This window comes from Dendrobates tinctorius, unplaced genomic scaffold, assembly GCF_039654945.1.
Source record: "Dendrobates tinctorius isolate UK_male_01 unplaced genomic scaffold, ASM3965494v1 ptg000046l, whole genome shotgun sequence".
Classification (NCBI taxonomy): Eukaryota; Metazoa; Chordata; class Amphibia; order Anura; family Dendrobatidae; genus Dendrobates; species Dendrobates tinctorius.
Genome location: NW_027361714.1, coordinates 74,162,476 through 74,183,838, shown reverse-complemented (window position 1 = coordinate 74,183,838; position 21,363 = coordinate 74,162,476). Strand labels below are relative to the sequence as shown.

The following is a 21,363-nucleotide window of genomic DNA, read 5'->3' as shown; positions in this document are numbered from 1 at the left end:
TTTGATCCAGCGAGCAACAGTGGCCTTTGACGCCGGGAGACCTTTCCGCGCCCCGTCTGGAATAATGAAAAGCGACTGTCTTTCGGAAGGGAGTCGTCCTAGACAGATAGACCCTTATCGCCCTAACCAGATCCAGCTTGTTGAAGGACCGCTCTCGGGAATGAGCGGGACTCGGACAGAAGGACGGCAGAACGATCTCCTCCTTGAGGTGAAACGAAGACACCACCTTCGGATGGAAAGAGGGCGGAGGCTGTAGAACCACCTTATCATGGTGAAGTACCAGGAAGGGAGATTGGCAAGAAAGAGCTGCCAATTCCGACACGCGCCGGACGGAAGTGATGGCCACCAGAAAGGCTACCTTCCAAGAAAGGAGAGAAAGGGAAATATCTCTGATAGGTTCAAAGGGAGGACCTTGCAGAACCCCTAGAACCAGATTAAGGTCCCATGGATCCACGGGCGCCCGGTACGGCGGAACCGTGTGAGCCACGCCCTGAAGAAAGGTCTTGACCCGAGGACAGGAAGCCAACGTCTTTTGAAACAAAATGGACAGTGCCGAAACCTGACCTTTCAAGGAACTGAGGGCAAGCCCCGCATCCAGTCCTGCCTGAAGAAACGCTAGGATTGAAGGGAGCGAAAAAGACATGGGCGCGAAGCCATAGGACTCACACCAAGTGAAATAGGCCTTCCAAGTACGGTAGTAGATCTTGGAAGAAGATGGCTTTCTGGCTCGGATCATGGCCTGAATTACTTGGTTGGAAAATCCTGCTTGTTTCAAAACCTCGGTCTCAACAGCAACGCCGTTAAAAGGAGCGGCCGAGAATTGGGGTGGCAAATCGGACCTTGAGACAGCAGATCTGTTCTGTCTGGAAGCTTCCAGGGGGCGTCCGCGAGAAGGTTGACAATGTCCGCGAACCAAGACCTTCTGGGCCAATTCGGGGCAAGGAGAATGACTGGAATTCCTTCTGCCTTGATCTTCTTCAACAGCTTGGGCAGAAGAGGCAGGGGAGGGAACAGGTAGGGGAGTTCGAACTGCGACCAAGGAACGGCCAGAGTGTCGGCGCCCACTGCCAGAGTGTCTCGAGACCTGGAAACAAACTGTGGGACTTTCCTGTTGAGGCGAGACGCCAGGAGGTCTACGTCCGGGGTGCCCCACCGACGGAAGAGCAGAAGAAACACCTCCGGATGTAGGGACCACTCCCCCGCCGCGAGGCCCTCCTGGCTGAGAAAATCGGCGGCCCAGTTGTCTACGCCGGGAATGTGTACCGCGGAGATTGTCGGAACGGAGATCTCCGCCCAAAGAAGAATCTTGGACACCTCCGCCAGAGCTGAGACACTCTGTGTCCCCCCTTGGCGGTTGACATACGCCACCGCTGTGGCATTGTCTGTCTGAATCCGGACAGGCAGTCCCTTGAGGAGTTTCTCCCAGTGAACGAGAGCCAGATGGATCGCTCGAATCTCTAGGACGTTGATCGGCAGAGCTGAATCCCGATCCGACCATCGGCCCTGAACCGTGTGGTTGCGGAACACTGCCCCCCAGCCGAGGAGACTGGCATCTGCTGTTACTATCTGCCAGTGAATGGGAAGAAAGGAACGACCCGATAGAATGAGAGGCGACGTCAACCACCAGTTGAGGGACCGCTTGATCCGGTATGAAAGATGAACAGGGCAATCCAGGGACAGAGGCGATCTGTTCCACCTCGACAGAATGGCCTGCAGGAGAGGTCTGGCGTGAAATTGGACAAAGGGAACTGCCTCTATCGCCGCCACCATCTTTCCCAGGACCCTCATGGCTTTACGGAGGGACGGGAGTTGTGTGATCTGCAGCGATCGTACTTCCTGCTGCAGGGAGAGAATCTTCTCTTGTGGGAGAAAGACCCTTGACCGACGAGTGTCGAACCGTAGGCCGCCTAGAAAGACCAGAGGTTGGGTAGGAATCAGAGAGGACTTTTTCCTGTTGATGATCCACCCGAAATTGGAAAGAGTGTCCAGGACGATTGACAAACTTTGGTGAGCCTGTTGAAATGAGGGAGCTTTGATCAGAATATCGTCGAGGTACGGGAAAAGAACGAGACCTCTGACCTTCAATGAAGCCAACAACGCAGCCATGATCTTAGTGAAGACTCTGGGAGCGGTGGCAAGACCGAAGGGCAGTGCGACGAACTGGTAGTGGTGCTGCCGAATCGCGAGACGCAGTAACTTCTGATGTCCGGAGAAAATTGGAACATGTAAATAGGCATCTTGGATGTCTATTGAGCACATGAATTCCTGCTCCTCCATGGAAGCGATGACCGAGCGAAGCGACTCCATGCGGAAGTGGCGAAGGCGGACCCTCTTGTTGAGCGGCTTGAGAACCAAGATGGGTCGAGCTGCGCCGTTTTTTTTTTTTCGGCACTACAAACAGGTTCGAATAGAACCTTGTGAAGCGCTCCGATTCGGGAAAGGGCACAATCACCCCGGAACTGAGGAGAGAGGCGATAGCCGTAGAGAACCCCGAGATCAAGGCTGGATCTTTTGGAGGCTGGGATTCGAAGAAACGATCCCGTGGAAGAGAGACGAACTCTATCTTGTATCCTGAGGATACGACCTCCCTGACCCAAGCTTCCTCTACGGAGGCCAGCCAAACGTCCCTGAAGGAAGCCGATCTCCTAATTGGAAGGACCCCTCGAGTGCCCGACGATAGTCATGCTGAAGTAGACCGTCCAGATCTAGATCTGGACGGTCTGCCCTGGGAAGAGTGGGATCACCAGGAAGGAGTGGGTCTGAAGGAAACTTTCTATCCTGGCGAGCCTGCGGTCTCTGTTGGCTGGAGTTGTCTGCCGTATTGAAACGGCGGAAAGCCCGAAAGGGTCGAAACTGACGCCTTAGTGGAGGACTGCGAGGCTTGGACTGAGGGAGGAGTGAACTCGTGCCTCCGGAGGGACCCAAAGAGGCGCACCCCCTGAAAAGGCAGGTTAGTGAGGGACTTTTTAGAAGACAAGTCCGCTTGCCAGGCCTTTAGCCAAATTGTATGTCGAATTGCAACTACGTTGCTTGACGCCTGAACTGCGCAGGATGCGGCATCCAAGGAAGCGGAAAGAAGATAGACCCCCGCATGGAAGATCTGATTGGCGAGATCGGCCAAACGCTCCGGTTGCGCTTTATCCAAGATGCCCAGACGAAGGTAGTCTGCCCACGTGGCTATGGCCTTTGCTGCCCAGGAAGAAGCCAAGCTTGGACATACCGCCGCTGAAGCCGCTTCGAAGGCAGACTTCGCCAGGGATTCTATAATCCTGTCATTAGAATCCTTTAGGGACGCCACACCTGAAAGCGGGAGAACCGTATTATTGGAAAGCCTGGTCACGGGCGGATCCACCGAGGGAGAAGCAGACCAGTTGTCCGTGAGCTCCTTAGCGAATGGATAGAGTACGCCGAGACGCTTTCCTCTTTGAAAGAGTCTGGTCGGATCCTCTCTTTCCCTGGTAAAAATCTTTCCAAACTCGGAATGGAAAGGAAATACCCTGGAGGGAGTTTCTGCCCGTCTGAACGAAACCTCCTGATCTGAGGATTTCGCAGGGGAGTCAGCAATATCGAAGGTATGATGGATCGCTGCAATGAGGTTCTGCACTGTGAACTTCATGTTTGCATCCTGGTCTGAATCCAGCTTTAAAATCCCCTCAGATGACCTGTCCGAAAGCGCTTCACCTGACTCGGGAGAGGAGGCCCGAGTGGGAGGCTGCTGAGAAGGGCTATGCGGTGAGATGGGGCGAGGAGAGGATTCCGGCTGGGTCTTTTGCGACTAACGCTGGCTGACTCAGATGGAATAACTTGGGACCTGCTTGGCCCTGCCGAAGAGTCCAGGGGCAACGTATCCAGAACGGTCACCAGGGACTGAGACACCTTGGTGAGGTCTGCCACTGATTGAGATAGAGAGGAGGCCCAGCCAGGCGTGGGGGGGTTCACCCTCACCTGGGGCAGTAGATGGCCCCTGGACGGCGTCAGGCTGAAGTTAGACATAGTGAAAAGCTGAGGTAGTGCCGGAAGGTTGGGGGACAGAGGGCGGAGAAGGGTCAGTCTGCAGTGCAGAGCTACTCACGGTCCGGTGTCCCCAGAAGCGATGCTCTGCGACCTGTCAGTGGATGCGGGTCAGAGCGAAATCCGGCCGACAGACCACCTGAGCGAAAAACCAGCTGGCAGATGGTGATATCCGGTGACGAGCTGGTGTCCGGCTGACAGGCTGGGAAAATGGCGCCTGCCTGAGAAAGAGCGCGCGTCCAGGAGAGGAGGGAGGGCGGAGCACACCACAGGGTTAAAACTCTCTGCCCTCTGGCCAATAGCAGGCTGGGCAGGTGAAGGACAGGCGGTGGGAGGGCCTGGGAAGAGTGGGAGAGAAGCCCGCTTAGAAGAAAGGGGCGGGGGGCGTGGCCACGACGCTGCGGTAGGCCCGAACTAAAGCCGGGGCCTAAATTAGTTGCGGCGGCCGCCTGTCAGCAGGGGGTCGGCGCGGAGGTCGGAAAAAGGACGCCGCCGCCGCCGGAAGCCGCGTCCAAGGGAAGAAGGAGAGGAAGAGGCCCTGTACTCCCTGTCCCCAGAAAGGGGGGGGAGGGAAGGGGGGAACGCGGGGGCCAGCAATATGGAGCATGGTGTGCCTATGGGCGTAGGGCGACTGCGAGCGACCGCAGCGCCCGCTCCCTGTGCCATTGAAGAGGCGCACCCCCTGTCCGTCGGGAATGGGCAGCCAGGTAAATAAAAATAAAAAATCCATACTCACCCATCCCCGATCCGTTACCTGGGACTGAAGAACTCCTGCGTCTCATCCAACCGACAGGCTCTGGTAGGCGAGTGGGAGGGAGACTGGCGACAAGGACCCCTGGAGTCGCTGGCACGTCTTGGTGTCGGCGTCCGTCTGGCTGGTCCTGCCGCGGAGAACTGCAAGGATACGGGGTGGCAGTACACGCCGTACTCGCAGACTCCATGTGGGAGTACAGATGTGACTTTTCACTCTGTATGCCTCTGTAGAACCTGTAAAGGAACGACGCACGACGAGGTAGATATGGGTCTAATGAAAGACCCGTGTCCACCTCCTACTGACACTAAGCTAAACTGGGGAATTCCCTGCCGGTCGGTGGGGTGTACACTGCGGAGGAGGAGCTAACCTTTTTTGTGCATAGTGTCAGCCTCCTAGTGGCAGCAGCATACACCCATGGTCTCTGTGTCCCCCAATAAGGCGAACGAGAAAATAATGCAACAATACCTTTCACTAAAACGTAAACCAAGATTTCTAATTAAAAACATGGATGTAATCTGCACTACAGTGCCCTTAAATAGACAGCATTAGTTTGGGGTATAAAAACCTGATGATTGTTTCCTTTAAGGCTATGTTCACACGTGCGTTTTTTTCTGCAGACAAAACCTGCTCTCTTGGCACTAAATAAGCAATGTCAAAAAAGCAGGCTTTGTTGTGTGTTTGCTGCGTTTTTTGCTGTGATTTTGTCAGGGTACATTTGGCTCTTGTCATGCTGATAAAAGTTTAGTGCATAAAAAAAAAAAAAATCTGATTCAACTTCATCAGGTTTTTGCACCAAAAACGCAGCGAAACCTGATACCGGAGTTTTTTGCAGCGTTTTTTGCACTGCCCATTGCTACGCTGAAAGATTTTTGCAAAAATGCAGCTTTTTGACAAAAGTCAGGAAAAAAAAAAAATAAGTGTGTTCATGAGATTTCTGAAATCTCAGACATTGCTGGTACTGTGAAACACGTGAAAATTTGCATTAACCCCTTCACGACCCATGACGCCTACGTAGGCGTCATGAAAAGCCGTGCCCAAACGACCCATGACGCCCCCGTAGGCGTCATGCTATAAATAGCTCCCCTGCGGGTCGGGTGAGCGGGGTTAATGAAAGGTCACCCAACCTGCACACAAAGGACCCTTTATGCTTCACCACAGGGGGGGTAGCTTAGCCCCCACGTGGCTACAATCGCTCTGATTGGCTGTTGAAAGTGAAACAGCCAATCAGAGCGAAAGTAATATTTCATCAATGAAATTTGATGAAATATTACAATCCAGCCATGGCCGATGCTGCAGTAGCATCGGACATGGCTGGAGACACTAATTTAACCCCCCCCACACCGGCTGGCAGGGGCGATCGGCCCCCGCCACGGACTGACAGCAGCGATGGGCTGCTGCTGTCACGATCTGCCCCCCCCTCCCCTTCCTTCCGCCCCCCCCGATGTCCGATCCCCCCTCACCATCCCCGGTACTTGTCATGTCCCGCTCCGGCTCCTAGTGTCCCGCCGTCCCTCCTGCATGGGCGCCTTCCTCTTTGAAAATGGCGGGCGCATGCGCAGTACGATTGCAATATTTCACCAATTAAATTTGGTGAAATATTACAATACATCCATGGCCGATGCTGCAATAGCATCGGCCATGGCTAGAGACGGCAATCAGATCCCCCACCCACCGACTGATGGTGCCGATCGGCTGCCGCCAACGACTGACGGCAGCGATCGGCAGCCGCAGTCATCATCAGGTCCCCTCCCCCCAGCCATCCGATCCCCCCCCCCCCCACTGTCCTCGATATCTCCTGTCCCTCCGGTAAGGCCTGGCCGTCCCGGTGTCCTGCGTCATGGGTGCCGCCATCTTGGAAAATGGCGGGCTGCAGATTCATTCATTTATTTTGATCACTGTGAGAAACTCTCACAGTGATCAAAATAAAAAAAAAAGTAAATAAAACCCCCCTTTATCACCCCCATAGGTAGGGACATATAATAAAATAAAGAAAATATTTTTATTTTTCCATTAGCGTTAGGGCTGGAATTAGCGCTAGGGCTGGAATTAGGGCTAGGGCTGGAATTGGGGCTAGGGCTGGAATTGGGGCTAGGGCTGGAATTGGGGCTAGGGCTGGAATTGGGGCTAGGGCTGGAATTGGGGCTAGGGCTGGAATTGGGGCTAGGGCTGGAATTGGGGCTAGGGCTGGAATTGGGGTTAGGGCTGGAATTGGGGTTAGGGCTGGAATTAGGGTTAGGGCTGGAATTAGGGTTAGGGCTGGAATTAGGGTTAGGGCTGGAATTAGGGTTAGGGCTGGAATTAGGGTTAGGGCTGGAATTAGGGTTAGGGCTGGAATTAGGGTTAGGGCTGGAATTAGGGTTAGGGCTGGAATTAGGGTTAGGGCTGGAATTAGGGTTAGGGCTGGAATTAGGGTTAGGGCTGGAATTAGGGTTAGGGCTGGAATTAGGGTTAGGGCTGGAATTAGGGTTAGGGCTGGAATTAGGGTTAGGGCTGGAATTAGGGTTAGGGCTGGAATTAGGGTTAGGGCTGGAATTAGGGTTAGGGCTGGAATTAGGGTTAGGGCTGGAATTAGGGTTAGGGCTGGAATTAGGGTTAGGGCTGGAATTAGGGTTAGGGCTGGAATTAGGGTTAGGGCTGGAATTAGGGTTAGGGCTGGAATTAGGGTTAGGGCTGGAATTAGGGTTAGGGCTGGAATTAGGGTTAGGGCTGGAATTAGGGTTAGGGCTGGAATTAGGGTTAGGGCTGGAATTAGGGTTAGGGCTGGAATTAGGGTTAGGGCTGGAATTAGGGTTAGGGCTGGAATTAGGGTTAGGGCTGGAATTAGGGTTAGGGCTGGAATTAGGGTTAGGGCTGGAATTAGGGTTAGGGCTGGAATTAGGGTTAGGGCTGGAATTAGGGTTAGGGCTGGAATTAGGGTTAGGGCTGGAATTAGGGTTAGGGCTGGAATTAGGGTTAGGGCTGGAATTAGGGTTAGGGCTGGAATTAGGGTTAGGGCTGGAATTAGGGTTAGGGCTGGAATTAGGGTTAGGGCTGGAATTAGGGTTAGGGCTGGAATTAGGGTTAGGGCTGGAATTAGGGTTAGGGCTGGAATTAGGGTTAGGGCTGGAATTAGGGTTGGGATTAGGGCTAGGGTTGTGATTAGGGTTGGAATTAGGGTTAAGATTAGGGTTATGGGTGGGTTGGGGTTGGGATTAGGGTTAGGCTTGTAGTTAGGTTTTAGAGTTGGGATTAGGGTTAGGGGTGTGTTGGGGTTAGGGTTGTGGTTAGGATTATTAGGGTTGGGATTAGGGTTAGGGGTGTGTTGGGTTTAGGGTTGGAGTTAGAATTGAGGGGTTTCCACTGTTTAGGCACATCACAGGGTCTCCGAACGCGACATGACGCCACCATTTATTCCAGCCAATTTTGTGTTTTAAAAGTCAAACAGCGCTCCCTCCATTCCGAGCCCCGAAATGTGCCCAAACAGTGGTTTACCCCCACATATGGGGTATCAGCATACTCAGGAAAAATTGAACAACACCTTTTGGGGTCTAATTTCCCCTGTTACCCTTGGGAAAATAAAAAATTGGGGGCTAAAATAATTATTTTAGTGGAAAAAAAAATGATTTTTTATTTTCATGGCGCTGCGTTATAAACTTCTGTGAAGCACTCGGTGGTTCGAAGTGCTCACCACACATCTAGATAAGTTCCTTGGGGGGTCTAGTTTCCAAAATGGGGTCACTTGTGGGGGGGTTTCTACTGTTTAGGCACATCAGGGGCTTTGCAAACGTAACATGATGCCTGCAGACCATTCCATCAAATCGGCATTTCAATACCTCACTACTTCCCTTCCGAGCCCTGACGTGTGCCCAAACAGTGGTTCCCCCCCACATATGGGGTACCAGCGTACTCAGGACAAACTGTACAACAACTTTTGGGGTCCACTCTCTCCTGTTAGCCTTGTGCAAATAAAAAATAGCGGGCTAAAAAATCATTTTTTGAGGAAAAAAATATTTCTATTTTCACGGCTCTGCGTTGTAAACTTCTGTGAAGCACCTGAGGGTTCAAAGTGCTCACTATCCATCTAGATAAGTTCCTTGGGGGGTCTAGTTTCCAAAATGGGGGAATTTGTGGGGGAGCTCCAAAGTTTAGGCACGCAGGGGCTCTCCAAACACGACATGGTGTCCGCTAACGATGGAGCTAATTTTTCATTCAAAGAGTCAAATGGCGCTCCTTCCCTTCTGAGACCTACCGTGCGCCCAAACAGTGGTTTACCCCCACATATGGGGTACCAGGGTACTCAGGACAAACTGGACAATAACTTTTGGGGTCCTATTTCTCCTGTTAACCTTGTGCAAATAAAAAATAGCGGGCTAAAAAATCATTTTTGAGGAAAAAAATTTTTTTTATTTTCTCTGCTCTGCGTTATAATCTTCTGTGAAGCACTTGGGGGTTCAAAGTGCTCACTACACATCTAGATGAGTTCCTTCGGGGGTCTAGTTTCCAAAATGGGGTCACTTGTGGGGGAGCTCCAATGTTTAGGCACACAGGGGCTCTCCAAACGCGACATGGTGTCCGCTAACGATTGGAGCTAATTTTTCATTCAAAAAGTCAAATGGCGCTCCTTCCCTTCCGGGCCCTGCCGTGCGCCCAAACAGTGGTTTATGACCACATATGAGGTATCAGTGTACTCAGGAAAAATTGCCCAACAAATTTTAGGATCCATTTTACCCTGGTTGCCTATGTGAAAATGACAAAAACTGAGTCTAAAAGAAAATTTTTGTGAAAAAAAAAGTACTTTTTTTTTTAAGGATCAATTTGTGAAGCACCTGGGGGTTCAAAGTACTCACTATGCATCTAGATAAGTTCCCTGGAGGGTCTAGTTTCCAAAATGGGGTCACTTGTGGGGGAGCTCCAATGTTTAGGCACACAGGGACTCTCCAAACGCAACATGGCAATGCTAAATATTCCAGCATATTTTCCATTCAAAAAGTCAAATGGCGCTTCTTCCCTTCTGAGTCCTGCCGTGTGCCCAAACAGTGGTTTATGACCACATATGAGTTATCGGTGTACTCAGGAGAAATTTCCCGACAAATTTTAGGATCCATTTTACCCTGTTGCCCATGTGAAAATGAAAAACCTGAGGCTAAAAGAAAATTTTTGTGAAAAAAAGTACTGTTTTTTTCTACGGATCAATTTGTGAAGCACCTGGGGGTTCAAAGTGCTCATTATGCATCTAGATAAGTTCCTTGGAGGGTCTAGTTTCCAAAATGGGGTCGCTTGTGGGGGAGCTCCAATGTTTAGGCACACAGAGACTTTCCAAACGCGACATGGTAACCGATAAATATTCCAGCAGATTTTCCATTCAAAAAGTCAAATGGCGCTCCTTCCCTTCTGAACCCTGCCGTGCACCCAAACAGTGGTTTATGACCACATATGAGGTATCGGGGTACTCAGAAGAAATTCCCCAACAAATTTTAGGATCCATTTTATCCTGTTACCCATGTGAAAATGAAAAAATGATGCTAAAAGAAAGTTTTTGTTGGAAAAATTAAAATGTCCATTTTTTCCTTCCATGTTGCTTTAGTCGCTGTGAAGCACCTGAAGGGTTAATAATCTCCTTGAATGGAGTTTTGAGTAGCTTGAGGGGTGCAGTTTTTAGAATGGTGTCACTTTTGGGTATTTTCTGCCATATAGACCGCTCAAAGTGACTTCAAATGTGAGATGGTCCCTAAAAAAATGGTTTTGTAAATTTCGTTGTAAAAATTAGAAATCGCTGGTCAACTTTTAACCCTTATAACTTCCTAACAATAAAAAATTTTGTTTCCAAAATTGTGCTGATGTAAAGTAGACATGTGGGAAATGTTATTTATTAACTATTTTGTGTCATATAACTCTCTGGTTTAACAGAATAAAAATTCAAAATTGAAAATTGCAAAATTTTCGCCAAATTTCCATTTTTTTCACAAATAAACGCAAAAATTATCAACCTCAATTTACCACTAACATGAAGCCCAATATGTCACGAAAAAACAATCTCGGAATCGCTAGGATGCGTTGAAGCGTTCCTGAGTTATTACCTCATAAAGGGACACTGGTCAGAATTGCAAAAAATGGCCAGGTCATTAAGGTCAAAATAGGCTGGGTCATGAAGGGGTTAAAAACCGCATAAAAAACGCAACGTGTGAACATAGCCTCACAAGACTGGAGATCCTGTCACTTCCCTAACTTTTCCTTTTCGGTGTTGTAACTTCAATGTAGAGGAGAGTATAAGGAAGTGGATTTGAATTGAAGTATAAAAACATTTGTAAGGAAATGTCTTTACAGGATATACAGAATATCTATAAGTAAAATACAAGGCCGGCAGGTCCAGAGGTTTTATTCTAGATACAAACAATGCAAAAAATAAACACTTAGAGGGGTCAGAGCAAATTATCTCATATAACCAATTTCCTAAAACAAAACATGAAACACAATGGAAAAGAATAACATTAAAGGATTAAAATGCAGATTTACACAGATGGGACCCAAAGCCTGAGTGTATATGGACAATTAGGGGTTTAAAGTTATAAGTTCACTCTATTTACTCCCAATAGGTGGCATCTACTCTTCTCAACACAAAACAGTGTATACCTCCTGGTTAAGATGATTAATTGCTCAAAGAGTTCTTTTTCATCACTGACGTATGTTGTCTGAAAGCCTGCGACTCCAGATCGGGATAAAAGGGGTTTTCTGGCATCTGAAACAATTAAATCCCAAGAAAATATACATTAAAAACGCAGCTCAGGACCTGTGTTAGTGTAAAGTGGTGTATGACTTTCATCGATGTTGGTAAATGTGCCAATTCCTGTCTGTCAGTGACAGCCTTAAGTTATTATTTAGTGCATTTCAGTAACTACAAGATCAGCTGTGGCAACGTATGCTTAATACCACATGTACAACCCTCAGGGGTTAAATGTCAGTAGCTTGACATTGGGAGCAAATACCCCTTCTGACGACTGGGGGTGACACTATAGGGTCCATTTGGAGCCTGTCCTTGTAAGGGCAGAAGTAATACCTGGGCACGACAGGGAGGATAGGGAAAACTGCACACCTGTAACCCTTTAACCTCCTTTTCCACACGCTGTCTTGTGCTGCTATATGGACCCAAATACCCGGCAGGGGACCTCTAAAAAATACGCTGGGGCGTCTATGTCCATGAGTAATGGTGAGACCGAACCATTTTTTAAATGAGCACTGATACGCACGAGCACTATTATGTCTATTTATGTGTTGTTTATGTGATGTCTCAGGTTTTACTGAATTATTAAAGGTTATGTTTTATTTTGAATGGGAATCCTCCAAGCTACTGGCATCTCAGTAACTACAAATGATCAGAAACACGTTTTCTGGACAATAATAAATGCTGTGACCGCACCAACTCCTTTTAAATGGCCCTGAGCAGCATCACTACTAAAGACGATAATGCATTGCAAGTTGGCACGGAGCATGGCAAGACTCACATATGTAAAACAGAGGCAGGCAAAATTAAGCATTTCAGAAGGTTTCTTACAGGTACTTGTAAATACTCTACTACTTGGCCAAAATCACGTTTATGCACAAATTAGCATGTTCTAGCTATCAGCCATGCAGCAAATATGGAGACAAGATGGGCATACTCTCTGTAGTAACTTAATGTAACACACAGTATATGTAAATACAGAGTACTTCGTTTACACTATTTTGATAAAATAAAAAACATAAAAGCCATGCCACCGTGACAAAGTGTACCCAATCAGGATGGTCCTCTCTAGTGTTAACAGCTCACCTTGTCTCAAGACTACCCCAATGTAGGTGGGGCAGAGAAGTACCCAGGCCCGATTGCTCAGACACCTGCTCATGGAAAGTTATATAGATAAATGCCTAACTCAAAAAGGGGGAGCCATGCCGCACTATGTGCAAAGTACAAGAAACTACAGCAAAACCAAATAAATGAATCTGAGCAAGTTGGTTTTGCTCATTTCTGCGACAGAAAAAAAAAAAAAAATGTGAACATGCACCTATAAAGATGACTAGGTGTCAGAACTGAATGAATATTACATACAGGGTGAAAAGTTTATTGAAGATGACAAACTTTGACGAATCATTAGGAATCTAAATGAACAAATGCCAAGTAAATCACTTAAAAATCAAATCTATGAATAAACCCATGACAAGAATGTATGCACCTTTACCAGCAGATGTTTCATGTGCAATCACAATTGCTCCAGCCATTTCTTTCTTGTCACTTCCTGAGAGCAGATAGTCTGATGACAGACAGTAAAATAGAGCACAGATGGGGTCAAATTCAGGATCTGGCTCCAAGTCTCGGCGAGTTCTCGCATGTAACTCCATGCACATGAGCGTCAGGTGCTGCACCTGTAACAAGAAGGCACAAGGTAATTAGTGAGATTCACATGATGTCCAGTTAGCTAGGTTATCGAATAGATTGTGCGGGTAATGAATAAGAACAAATTTATTTGACAGTTTGTCTTAGTACTGCAGCTTCCAGTTACAAAAACACACAGTATATGACTGGATATCTTCATGATGTAGAACAAAACTATAATAATGGATCTAAAAGAATGGATTTGTGAAAGAATGACATCATGGACAGGTCACAGACGAAGACTGCACTTTATGCTGGGTGGTTAGCTCCATATCTACTCCATAGTCATCCTTTGGGCCCAAGTTCTTACCTCATGCAAGGCCTTTGCATCTTGTAAATTCTGTACACTGACTTTGAAGCCATAAGAGTTATTTAGGGACGGACCCTCAATCTGAGAAGTTTCTTTCTTCACATCAGCCATGGCAGCAAACTGATTCTATACATAAGTAGGAAGAAAAGGCATTAACACAAATATACAAAGACAAACAGCAGAGCACAATGTAGATCATTTTAGCAACAGGACTTCATAGTAGAAGCCGAGAAAATGTTGTGACTTGCATCTTCCTAACACTAGAAGCATTTCCCAAAAAAGTCTTTCCTTTCAAACCATTTTGTGTATACTTTGGATTGTAAACGTTATATAGCGTTTAGCCTACAGGCACTTGCCGTCTATAGGTCAGTATCCTGCAGCCTTTAGGCTCCCTCAATAACCAATTATCAGTTGCAGAGAGTGTGGCGATCTGCAGGAAATGAGGTAGTCCACTCTCCCCGACTTCGGACAAATAACATACATCCATACAAAGTGAGAGCTACTGCTCTCTTCCCCAGACGTACGTGACACGTCCAAAGGCGGCAAGAGTGAAAAGCCACAGATTGACCACAGGGATCGCGAGTCCCGGGAGATCCAGTTCTAACATTGTAGGAAAGGCTCCGGTACCAGAGGTATTCACTATTATTATTTTATGGGGGGCAAATATCTGAATTGAGAAGGGGTTGTCTGAGTAGTGGACAACCCCTTGAAAGTGAGGGTATACATTAGCAATCTCTTTATAGAGTGAAAAAAAACATTTTAGGCTGGTTTCACACTTGCGTTTGGAGGGAGTGCAAAAAAACATTTTAGGCTGGTTTCACACTTGCGTTTGGAGGCGCAGCGGAAGCTCACCGAGAAGCTCCGCCCCCTGCTGCGCCTCCTCCAGACAGTTCCGCCTATGAGCGCATGCCGCTGCATGCGACCTGCGTACCCCTATCTTTAGTATTGGGTACGCAGGCCATGCGCAGGTATGCTTTTGCCGCTGCGTGCATCCTTTTGATGGTGCGGCGACCTGCGCCAAACGCAACGTGTTGCATTTTGGTGCGATCGCCGCACCGTCAAAAGGATGCATGCGGCGGAAAAAGCATACCTACACACGGCCCATAAGCGGAGCTGACCGGAGGAGACGCGGCAGGGGGCGGAGCTTCTCAGCGAGCGTCTGCTGCGCATCCAAATGCAAGTGTGAAACTAGATTTAAAGTGACAATTTAAGGGCACATCCTATAAGTTCAGAAATCGAATTTGTACCAGTATGACAGCCCAGCAGCTTGGCATCTGACACCATAGACTGCCATGAGAGCTGTATAAAGAAAAAAAGATTAGCGCACTCTGAGGGAGCATCCAGCTACTTATTTAATATTTTTCAAGATAGTCATGAAAACAAGGCATGCCATACCTACCTTTAACTGAGTAGTTAGCAGCACTCGACGCAGCTTATCAGGGTTTGCCCCTCTTCTTTTACTCATCTTTTGAAATCGGACTTCTTAAAGACGAATAGAACACAAATATGACAGAATCAGCTAATTAAAACACATACTGCAGCAAAAGTAATCTAGATGATATAAGTAATATTAAAGGGGTGTCCTTGTCCAATGGAAAACATTGTTAGACAAATCATTTTTTAATTCAGCTTGGTTCAAAAATTCTGAATTGTTTCAGCAGTTTCTAACCAAGCAAGAGACCAGATCAAAAATGGTTAAAATACCTCAGACTTTTTCAACTTCGGTAACAATTACACTTTAGAAACCGCTTTTCACCAGAACTTCCCTTTAGTGAACTGAAACTGGCTGCATCAATACTATGAGTTTGTATCATTTTGTCTAAGCCCTCCATGGTTCCAGAACATCTTTTTCTAGTTGAAGGTTTTTGATGATTTAAGAAAAAAAAAATAAATTCTCCTGTTCTCATTGAGGTTTAGCCAATCTTACTCATTTATAACATATCCATGCGACATGTCACAAATACCTGATAGCTGCAAGTCTCAGTGGCCTGTAATCTGGTTCCTGAATTAAAGCTGCCAGAAACTCCCGACTTTGCTAATAGGAGGGGGGCCAGGAGTTATCAGCTGCATTTCCAATTCTGTTGGTCGAAGTCTAAGGGTACTGTCACACTTAGCGATGTACCAGCGATCCCAACCAGCGATATGACGCTGTCAGGATCGCTGGTACATCGCTAAGTGATCGCTAGTGAGCTGCCACACAGGCAGATCTCACCAGCGACATCGCTCGGGACGGGGGTCGCTACTTACCTGTCACACTAGGCGATCCTGCGTCCTCCCGCCCGGCTCCACGCGTCGCTCGTCGTCACAGCAGGAAGCGCCGCAGGAAGCAGACGACGAGAAACAGTCCAGCCTGTTCTCGCGCGATCAGCGATAACCAGCGGGGGAGCCGGTCGTAGGTATCAGACACAGCGATATCGCTAGCAATATCGCTATAACGTCACTAGTTATAGCGATATTGCTAGCGAAATCTCTTAGTGTGACATGCCCTTAAAGCCTCTGTCACACATAGCGACGCATCAGCGATCCCAACAACGATATGACCTGGTCAGGAACGCTGGTGTGTCGCTAAATGATCGCTGGTGAGCTGTCAAACAGGCAGATCTCACCAGCGATCAGGACAAGCGATGACGCGGGTAACAAGCACGCGCGTTGCGTAGTTACCCGCTGTGTACCTTGGATACTAGCGTGCTTGCGCTGGGAGCTGGTATTCAAGATAAACAGCGGGTAACTAAGCGCGCGCGGCACTTAGAAACCCGCTGTTTACCTTGGATACCAGCTCCCAGCGCGAGCACGCTGGTATTCAAGGTACACAGCCGGTAACTAAGGCTAGTTTCACACTTGCTTTTTTTTGCAGCGCGTTTTTCCCGCAAAAAAACGCATTGAAAAAACGCATACAAAAGCATACAACTGCTGCGTTTTTTTCAAGCATTTTTATGAGCATGCATGAAAAAAACGCAGCGTTTTTATGCGTTTGTATGCGTTTTTAGTGCGTTTTTACCGCGTTTGCGTTTTTTCCCAACATTAGGTGGCCCCTCACACTAACCCAAACCATGACTTTACTAACCCTAACCCTGACCCTAACCCTGACCCTAACCTTAACCCTGACCCTAACCCTTAACCAAACCATACTTAACCTTAACCCTAACCCTAACCCTGACCCTTAACCAAACCATACTTAACCCTAACCCTGACCCTAACCCTGACCCTAACCCTTAACCAAACCATACTTAACCCTGACCCTAACCCTTAACCAAACCATACTTAACCCTAACCCTGACCCTAACCCTTAACCAAACCATACTTAACCCTAACCCTGACCCTAACCCTGACCCTAACCCTGACCCTAACCCTTAACCAAACCATACTTAACCCTAACCCTGACCTTAACCCTAACCCTAAACCCCCTTAACTAACCCTAACTTTACCCAAACCCCTAAATTCCATTGTCTAAACTAATGGTAAAAAAAAAACGCATGTGCAAAAAAACGCATACATAAGCATGCCAATGCGCACATATGCGCACCCATAGGCTATAATGGCCATTTTTAGCGCAAAACGTGCGCATACGTGCGCATGCGCTTTTTTGCAGGACCAAAAAATGCAACATGCTGCGTCTGGAAAATACAATCGCACACCCCAAAAAAACGCAGCGCATGAAAATCGCATACATGCGCATGACAGCGCGCAGGTATGCGCACCCATGTTAAATATAGGGGAAAAAACGCATGCGCACGTATGCGTTTTTTTACAGCACAAAAAAACGCAAATGTGAAACCAGCCTTAGCGATGCGCACGCTCAGTTACCCGCTGTTTACCTTGGATACCAGCTCCCAGCGTCTTACAGCATTGGGAGCGCGCTGATCGATGGTCTCCCGCTGCCACACGCAGCGAAGCGTGCTGGCCAGCGGGAGACCAACGATCAAAGAAATGTCCTGGACATTAGAGCACGATCAGCAATACCTGGCGGGGGGGGGGGGGCCGGTCTCTGATACATGTCACACACAGCAAGATCGTTGGTGAGATCGCTGTTGCGTCACAAAACTAGTGACTCAGCAGCAATCTCGCTGTGTGCAACGGGGGCTTAATTGAAAGACACATCATATCCCATAATGCCACCAGATCAAATTTTGCAAAGATATTGAGCTTGCAAGGAGTGTGTTCAATTTTGCACCTTGTCGACAAGCTCATCAAAAGGGGCAGCTGTCTTTAAAGAGTAGCCGTTGTTTTAATTTTTATTTCATAAATCAATAGTACACATGAAAATAAGAAACTCTGTAACACTTCTTATCAAAGAAATCTGCTACTTAGGCAAGGTTAATGCAGTCCGTACAATGCATGTGTTAAACGGACTGCGTTACCGCTAGTCTAATATTCTGATCGCATTATGCTATACCGCTAGCGCAGCTGCTCCATCTGCGCTAGCAGTGACGGACCCTCGAAGGCTGCAGACCGCGTCCGAGGGTCCGTCACAGAATGACGGCACATCGCTAACGCATGCCGCTTATGACATGCGTTAGCGATGCGCTCGGTAATGGGAGTGTATGGCAGCGTTAGCGGATGCTTTACATCACGTTAATGCGCTTTGTAACGCAATCCGTTAAACGGACTGCCTAAACGCAATATGAACCCAGCCTTAGGCTTCAGATTCATTAATGGATAGACGTCAAAAGTAGATGGGAGAAGGCAAGAGCTATAGGAAGAGCCTTTCCCTCCTTCTCCTCTAGTATACACAGAGTGTTATCAGAAGCAGCCACCATCTCCTATCTCAGTAATGGGAAAGTGTCGTCACTGAATACAGATTGTACCTCAGAATTATTATTCAGATTTATCTGATAAAATATATATTACAAAGTTTCATTTTCATGTGTACTATTGATTTATGGAATAAAAATAAAACAGTCAGTTACACTTTAAGCCATAAATGTTTCTCCAATTACGGATTCATCATAAGCCAATGATAAAATGCACCTGCACCTAATTCTTGTTTGTGTGCTTCTTATTCCTGAGTGTCCATCATTAAGACTGGCATACAAAACGCCAGACTTAATGAATCGGAGATCAATTTCTAAATACACATGCAGATAAACATCCCGTAACGAATATCAATTGACATTGTAATAAATCAACTAGAGCTTGATTACCATCATTTATTTTAACAATCATCTTCAGGTTATGTTCTTCCGTTAATAACTGTTTACCATCTCATGTACAGTTTACAATATGGTGGGCAGCCCATCCCATATTTACACAATGGAGAGGCGCCGCTGATAATCTAATTTATGGAATCTTTTATGATGGCCTAAAAATTATTTACAGTGGACATGATACTCAGCAATGATCGGAAACAACTGGCAACTCTGATGATTGTCGTCCCATGTAAAAAAACTCTTAGGGAGTTAGTCGACCATATAACTCAGATTAAGGATTGCAATTAATGCTCAGACTGGTCGGCAGCTCTACCAACCTGAGCGTGGCAACATGTATTTCTAACAGCTGTCATGCTCAGGTTGGGAGAACCGACAGCCAGTCTGAGAAGTGCATTGCAATCCACATCTGAGTTATACAGCCCTCTGACTTTTCTCCTAGAGGGGTTTTTGCTGCTGCTCTAAATAATTGTTTACAGCTTGCAATGGTGACATCACACCTACAGCACACCTGACCGCTGCAGTCAATCATTGGGCTGAGCCATTGATAAGTGATATGTGTTTGAATCCGAACAAGTATTAGCTTATCTAAATGGAGCTTTAAGCATCCCCATAAGAAAAATACATTTCTATATTAATTATGTGGCGCTACATACCAGATACTGGCGTAAACGATATCAAATCGGGAGATTCTGGCCCAATCTGTCTTTCAACAACTGGTGTACTATGTAGACAGACCCGTTTAGATTTGTGCCTTTTCTGTTTCAGTGGAGGAGGTGAAGGTGTTGATATTCTTACTTCACTTTTCACACTCCTCACAGTTTCTTTACAGACATCTGCCATGTGCTGATCATCTGGGGACGGAATCATATCTTCTCTCCAGTCTTTGCAGTCTTCAAGAGCTGGTTTATGGTCCGAACATTCAAGGTTCTGCCAAGGTGTTAACATTGGTGATGCTGGTGATACAGAGCTATCAGACATGTAGTTTTCATTAGTCCTTTCACTTAGTTCAATATTGGCTTCTACAGGTGGTGAATCAGTTAACCCTTCAAAGCAGTCTGAAACAGGCATGGAAGGAGGAGGGCTGGCTATATCGATCTTTACGTCATCCTGGTTTCCTGACTGATCTTCTGAACTAGCAGGCTGTGCCAATAAAACCTGTACTTCCTTTGGGGGCAAGCTACTGCAGCCAGTGGGTGCTGGAACAGTCTTCAGAGTTTTATCACTTGTCTCTTCAATTAAAGGAACTTTACTTGATGTCTTCGAAGACTCATACTGTTCTTTTGCCTGAAGCCATAGTTCAACCCTCTCGGGAGCAGGTGCACTTTTACAGGGCATGATAACAAGCTTTTTATCATTGTCAAGATTCAGTTTATGCTTCTCTTGCTCCATTATCAGTCTGTTCATTCGAGCGGGTGATACAGGCCTAGGGTTTTGCGTCATTGCTGAAAAGGCAGTCTTCCACAGCCCTAGTCCCTCCATTGAAAAATCCCCTTCGAACTCAGTAAGATTATTTGCTAGTTTTGTCTCAATGGCGAGAATGCGACCTCCAATCTCCCTGCACAGAAACAATTAGAGAAAATAATTGTGGTTCAAGTAAGCAGTTAATCAGGCAACAGAAATTGTCCTTGCAGTTAAGTAATTTGATGGAGGTCATACTTGCTCCATCGGCATGATTGTGCTACAGGGGAAAAATTGGGGGCAATATGTCAGCAAGATTTTGCCAAGTAAACTACAGGCACTGTCAGGTTGGCACTGTTATACTGATTAAAATAATACCTGGGTTAATGAAATCCGACCCTTAACCCTCGGACGGGACTAATGTGCCTGACAGGCGCTTCTCTTTTACTTTCATTTCTCCCTCCTCACCAGATTGTTATGAAATCCCCTCCCTCCAGGTAGCTTCCTGGCTCCTAGCTGCTGTGTGAAACCTGATACCACAGTTGGATTGCAGAGCTTCAGGAGGGCAGATATAACTGTGCTGGCTTCTCAGGCTCATTTTTCCCAAACACGTCAAACTTTGTAAGGTTGGTATTTTATGTTTTTAGTCATCACAATTGTTTATTTAGCTTGTTTTATGAATGGATAGTGCAAAGTGTGTGGATATTTCATAGAACCAAGACAGATTACAAATGAAAGTGTGCTTCTCAGGCACATTGTTCCCTAACACATTCTTTCTCTTGCTTCAGATTATCTGCTGAGAGGAAAATGTATAATTTATCAGAACCCCTTCATGATGAGGAAGTGAGAAACATACTGTTAGATGATGATGCAGATCCCACACTGAATGAGGATTTAGTAGAACAAAGTGAGATTGATTCTCATGATGAGGTGGAAGTATGTGAAATTGATTTTGCAACAGAGCAAGATGGTGACAGTGATGAGGATGAAGAAGATGTAGAATCATATTATATGGGAAAAGATAAAAAAAACAAAACAAATGGAACAAGAAGCCACCCATGAAAAAACGTAGGGAACCTCAAAACATTATCACTCACCGTCACCTTCCTGCAGTTATATAAACAGCAAGTAATGCAAAAAACTGCAGCTGAATGCTGGAAAAGTTTTTTCACAGATGACATTCTGGACTCTATTGTCACATACACAAACAAATATGTAGACATTATAAAGGACAAGTTCATCTGCAACAGAATCATCAAAGCCACAGATGAAATAGAACTGTGTGCTTTTTTTTTTGCACGCAGGAGCTTATAGGACAAATCGATAAAGTTTGGAGGAACTTTGGAGTAAAGATGGTGAT

The 21,363-nt window shown here is 46.8% G+C and overlaps 1 protein-coding gene across 2 annotated transcripts in view; it reads right to left on the bottom strand.

Moving 5' to 3' along the window:
* REV3L (REV3 like, DNA directed polymerase zeta catalytic subunit) overlaps positions 1–21,363 on the bottom strand; it is a 266,105-nt gene that overhangs the window by 36,598 nt on the left and 208,144 nt on the right. Inside the window, exons 14-18 of one of the 2 annotated variants that reach the window (XM_073575998.1) lie at positions 19,259–20,160; positions 14,858–14,940; positions 13,459–13,584; positions 12,949–13,138; positions 11,375–11,480 (exon numbers count right to left, since the gene is read on the bottom strand). In XM_073575998.1, the coding sequence (XP_073432099.1) occupies positions 11,375–11,480; positions 12,949–13,138; positions 13,459–13,584; positions 14,858–14,940; positions 19,259–20,160 (1,407 nt within the window). The remainder of the gene's footprint in view (positions 1–11,374; positions 11,481–12,948; positions 13,139–13,458; positions 13,585–14,857; positions 14,941–19,258; positions 20,161–21,363) is intronic. The other variant, XM_073575999.1, reaches the window with a different exon arrangement.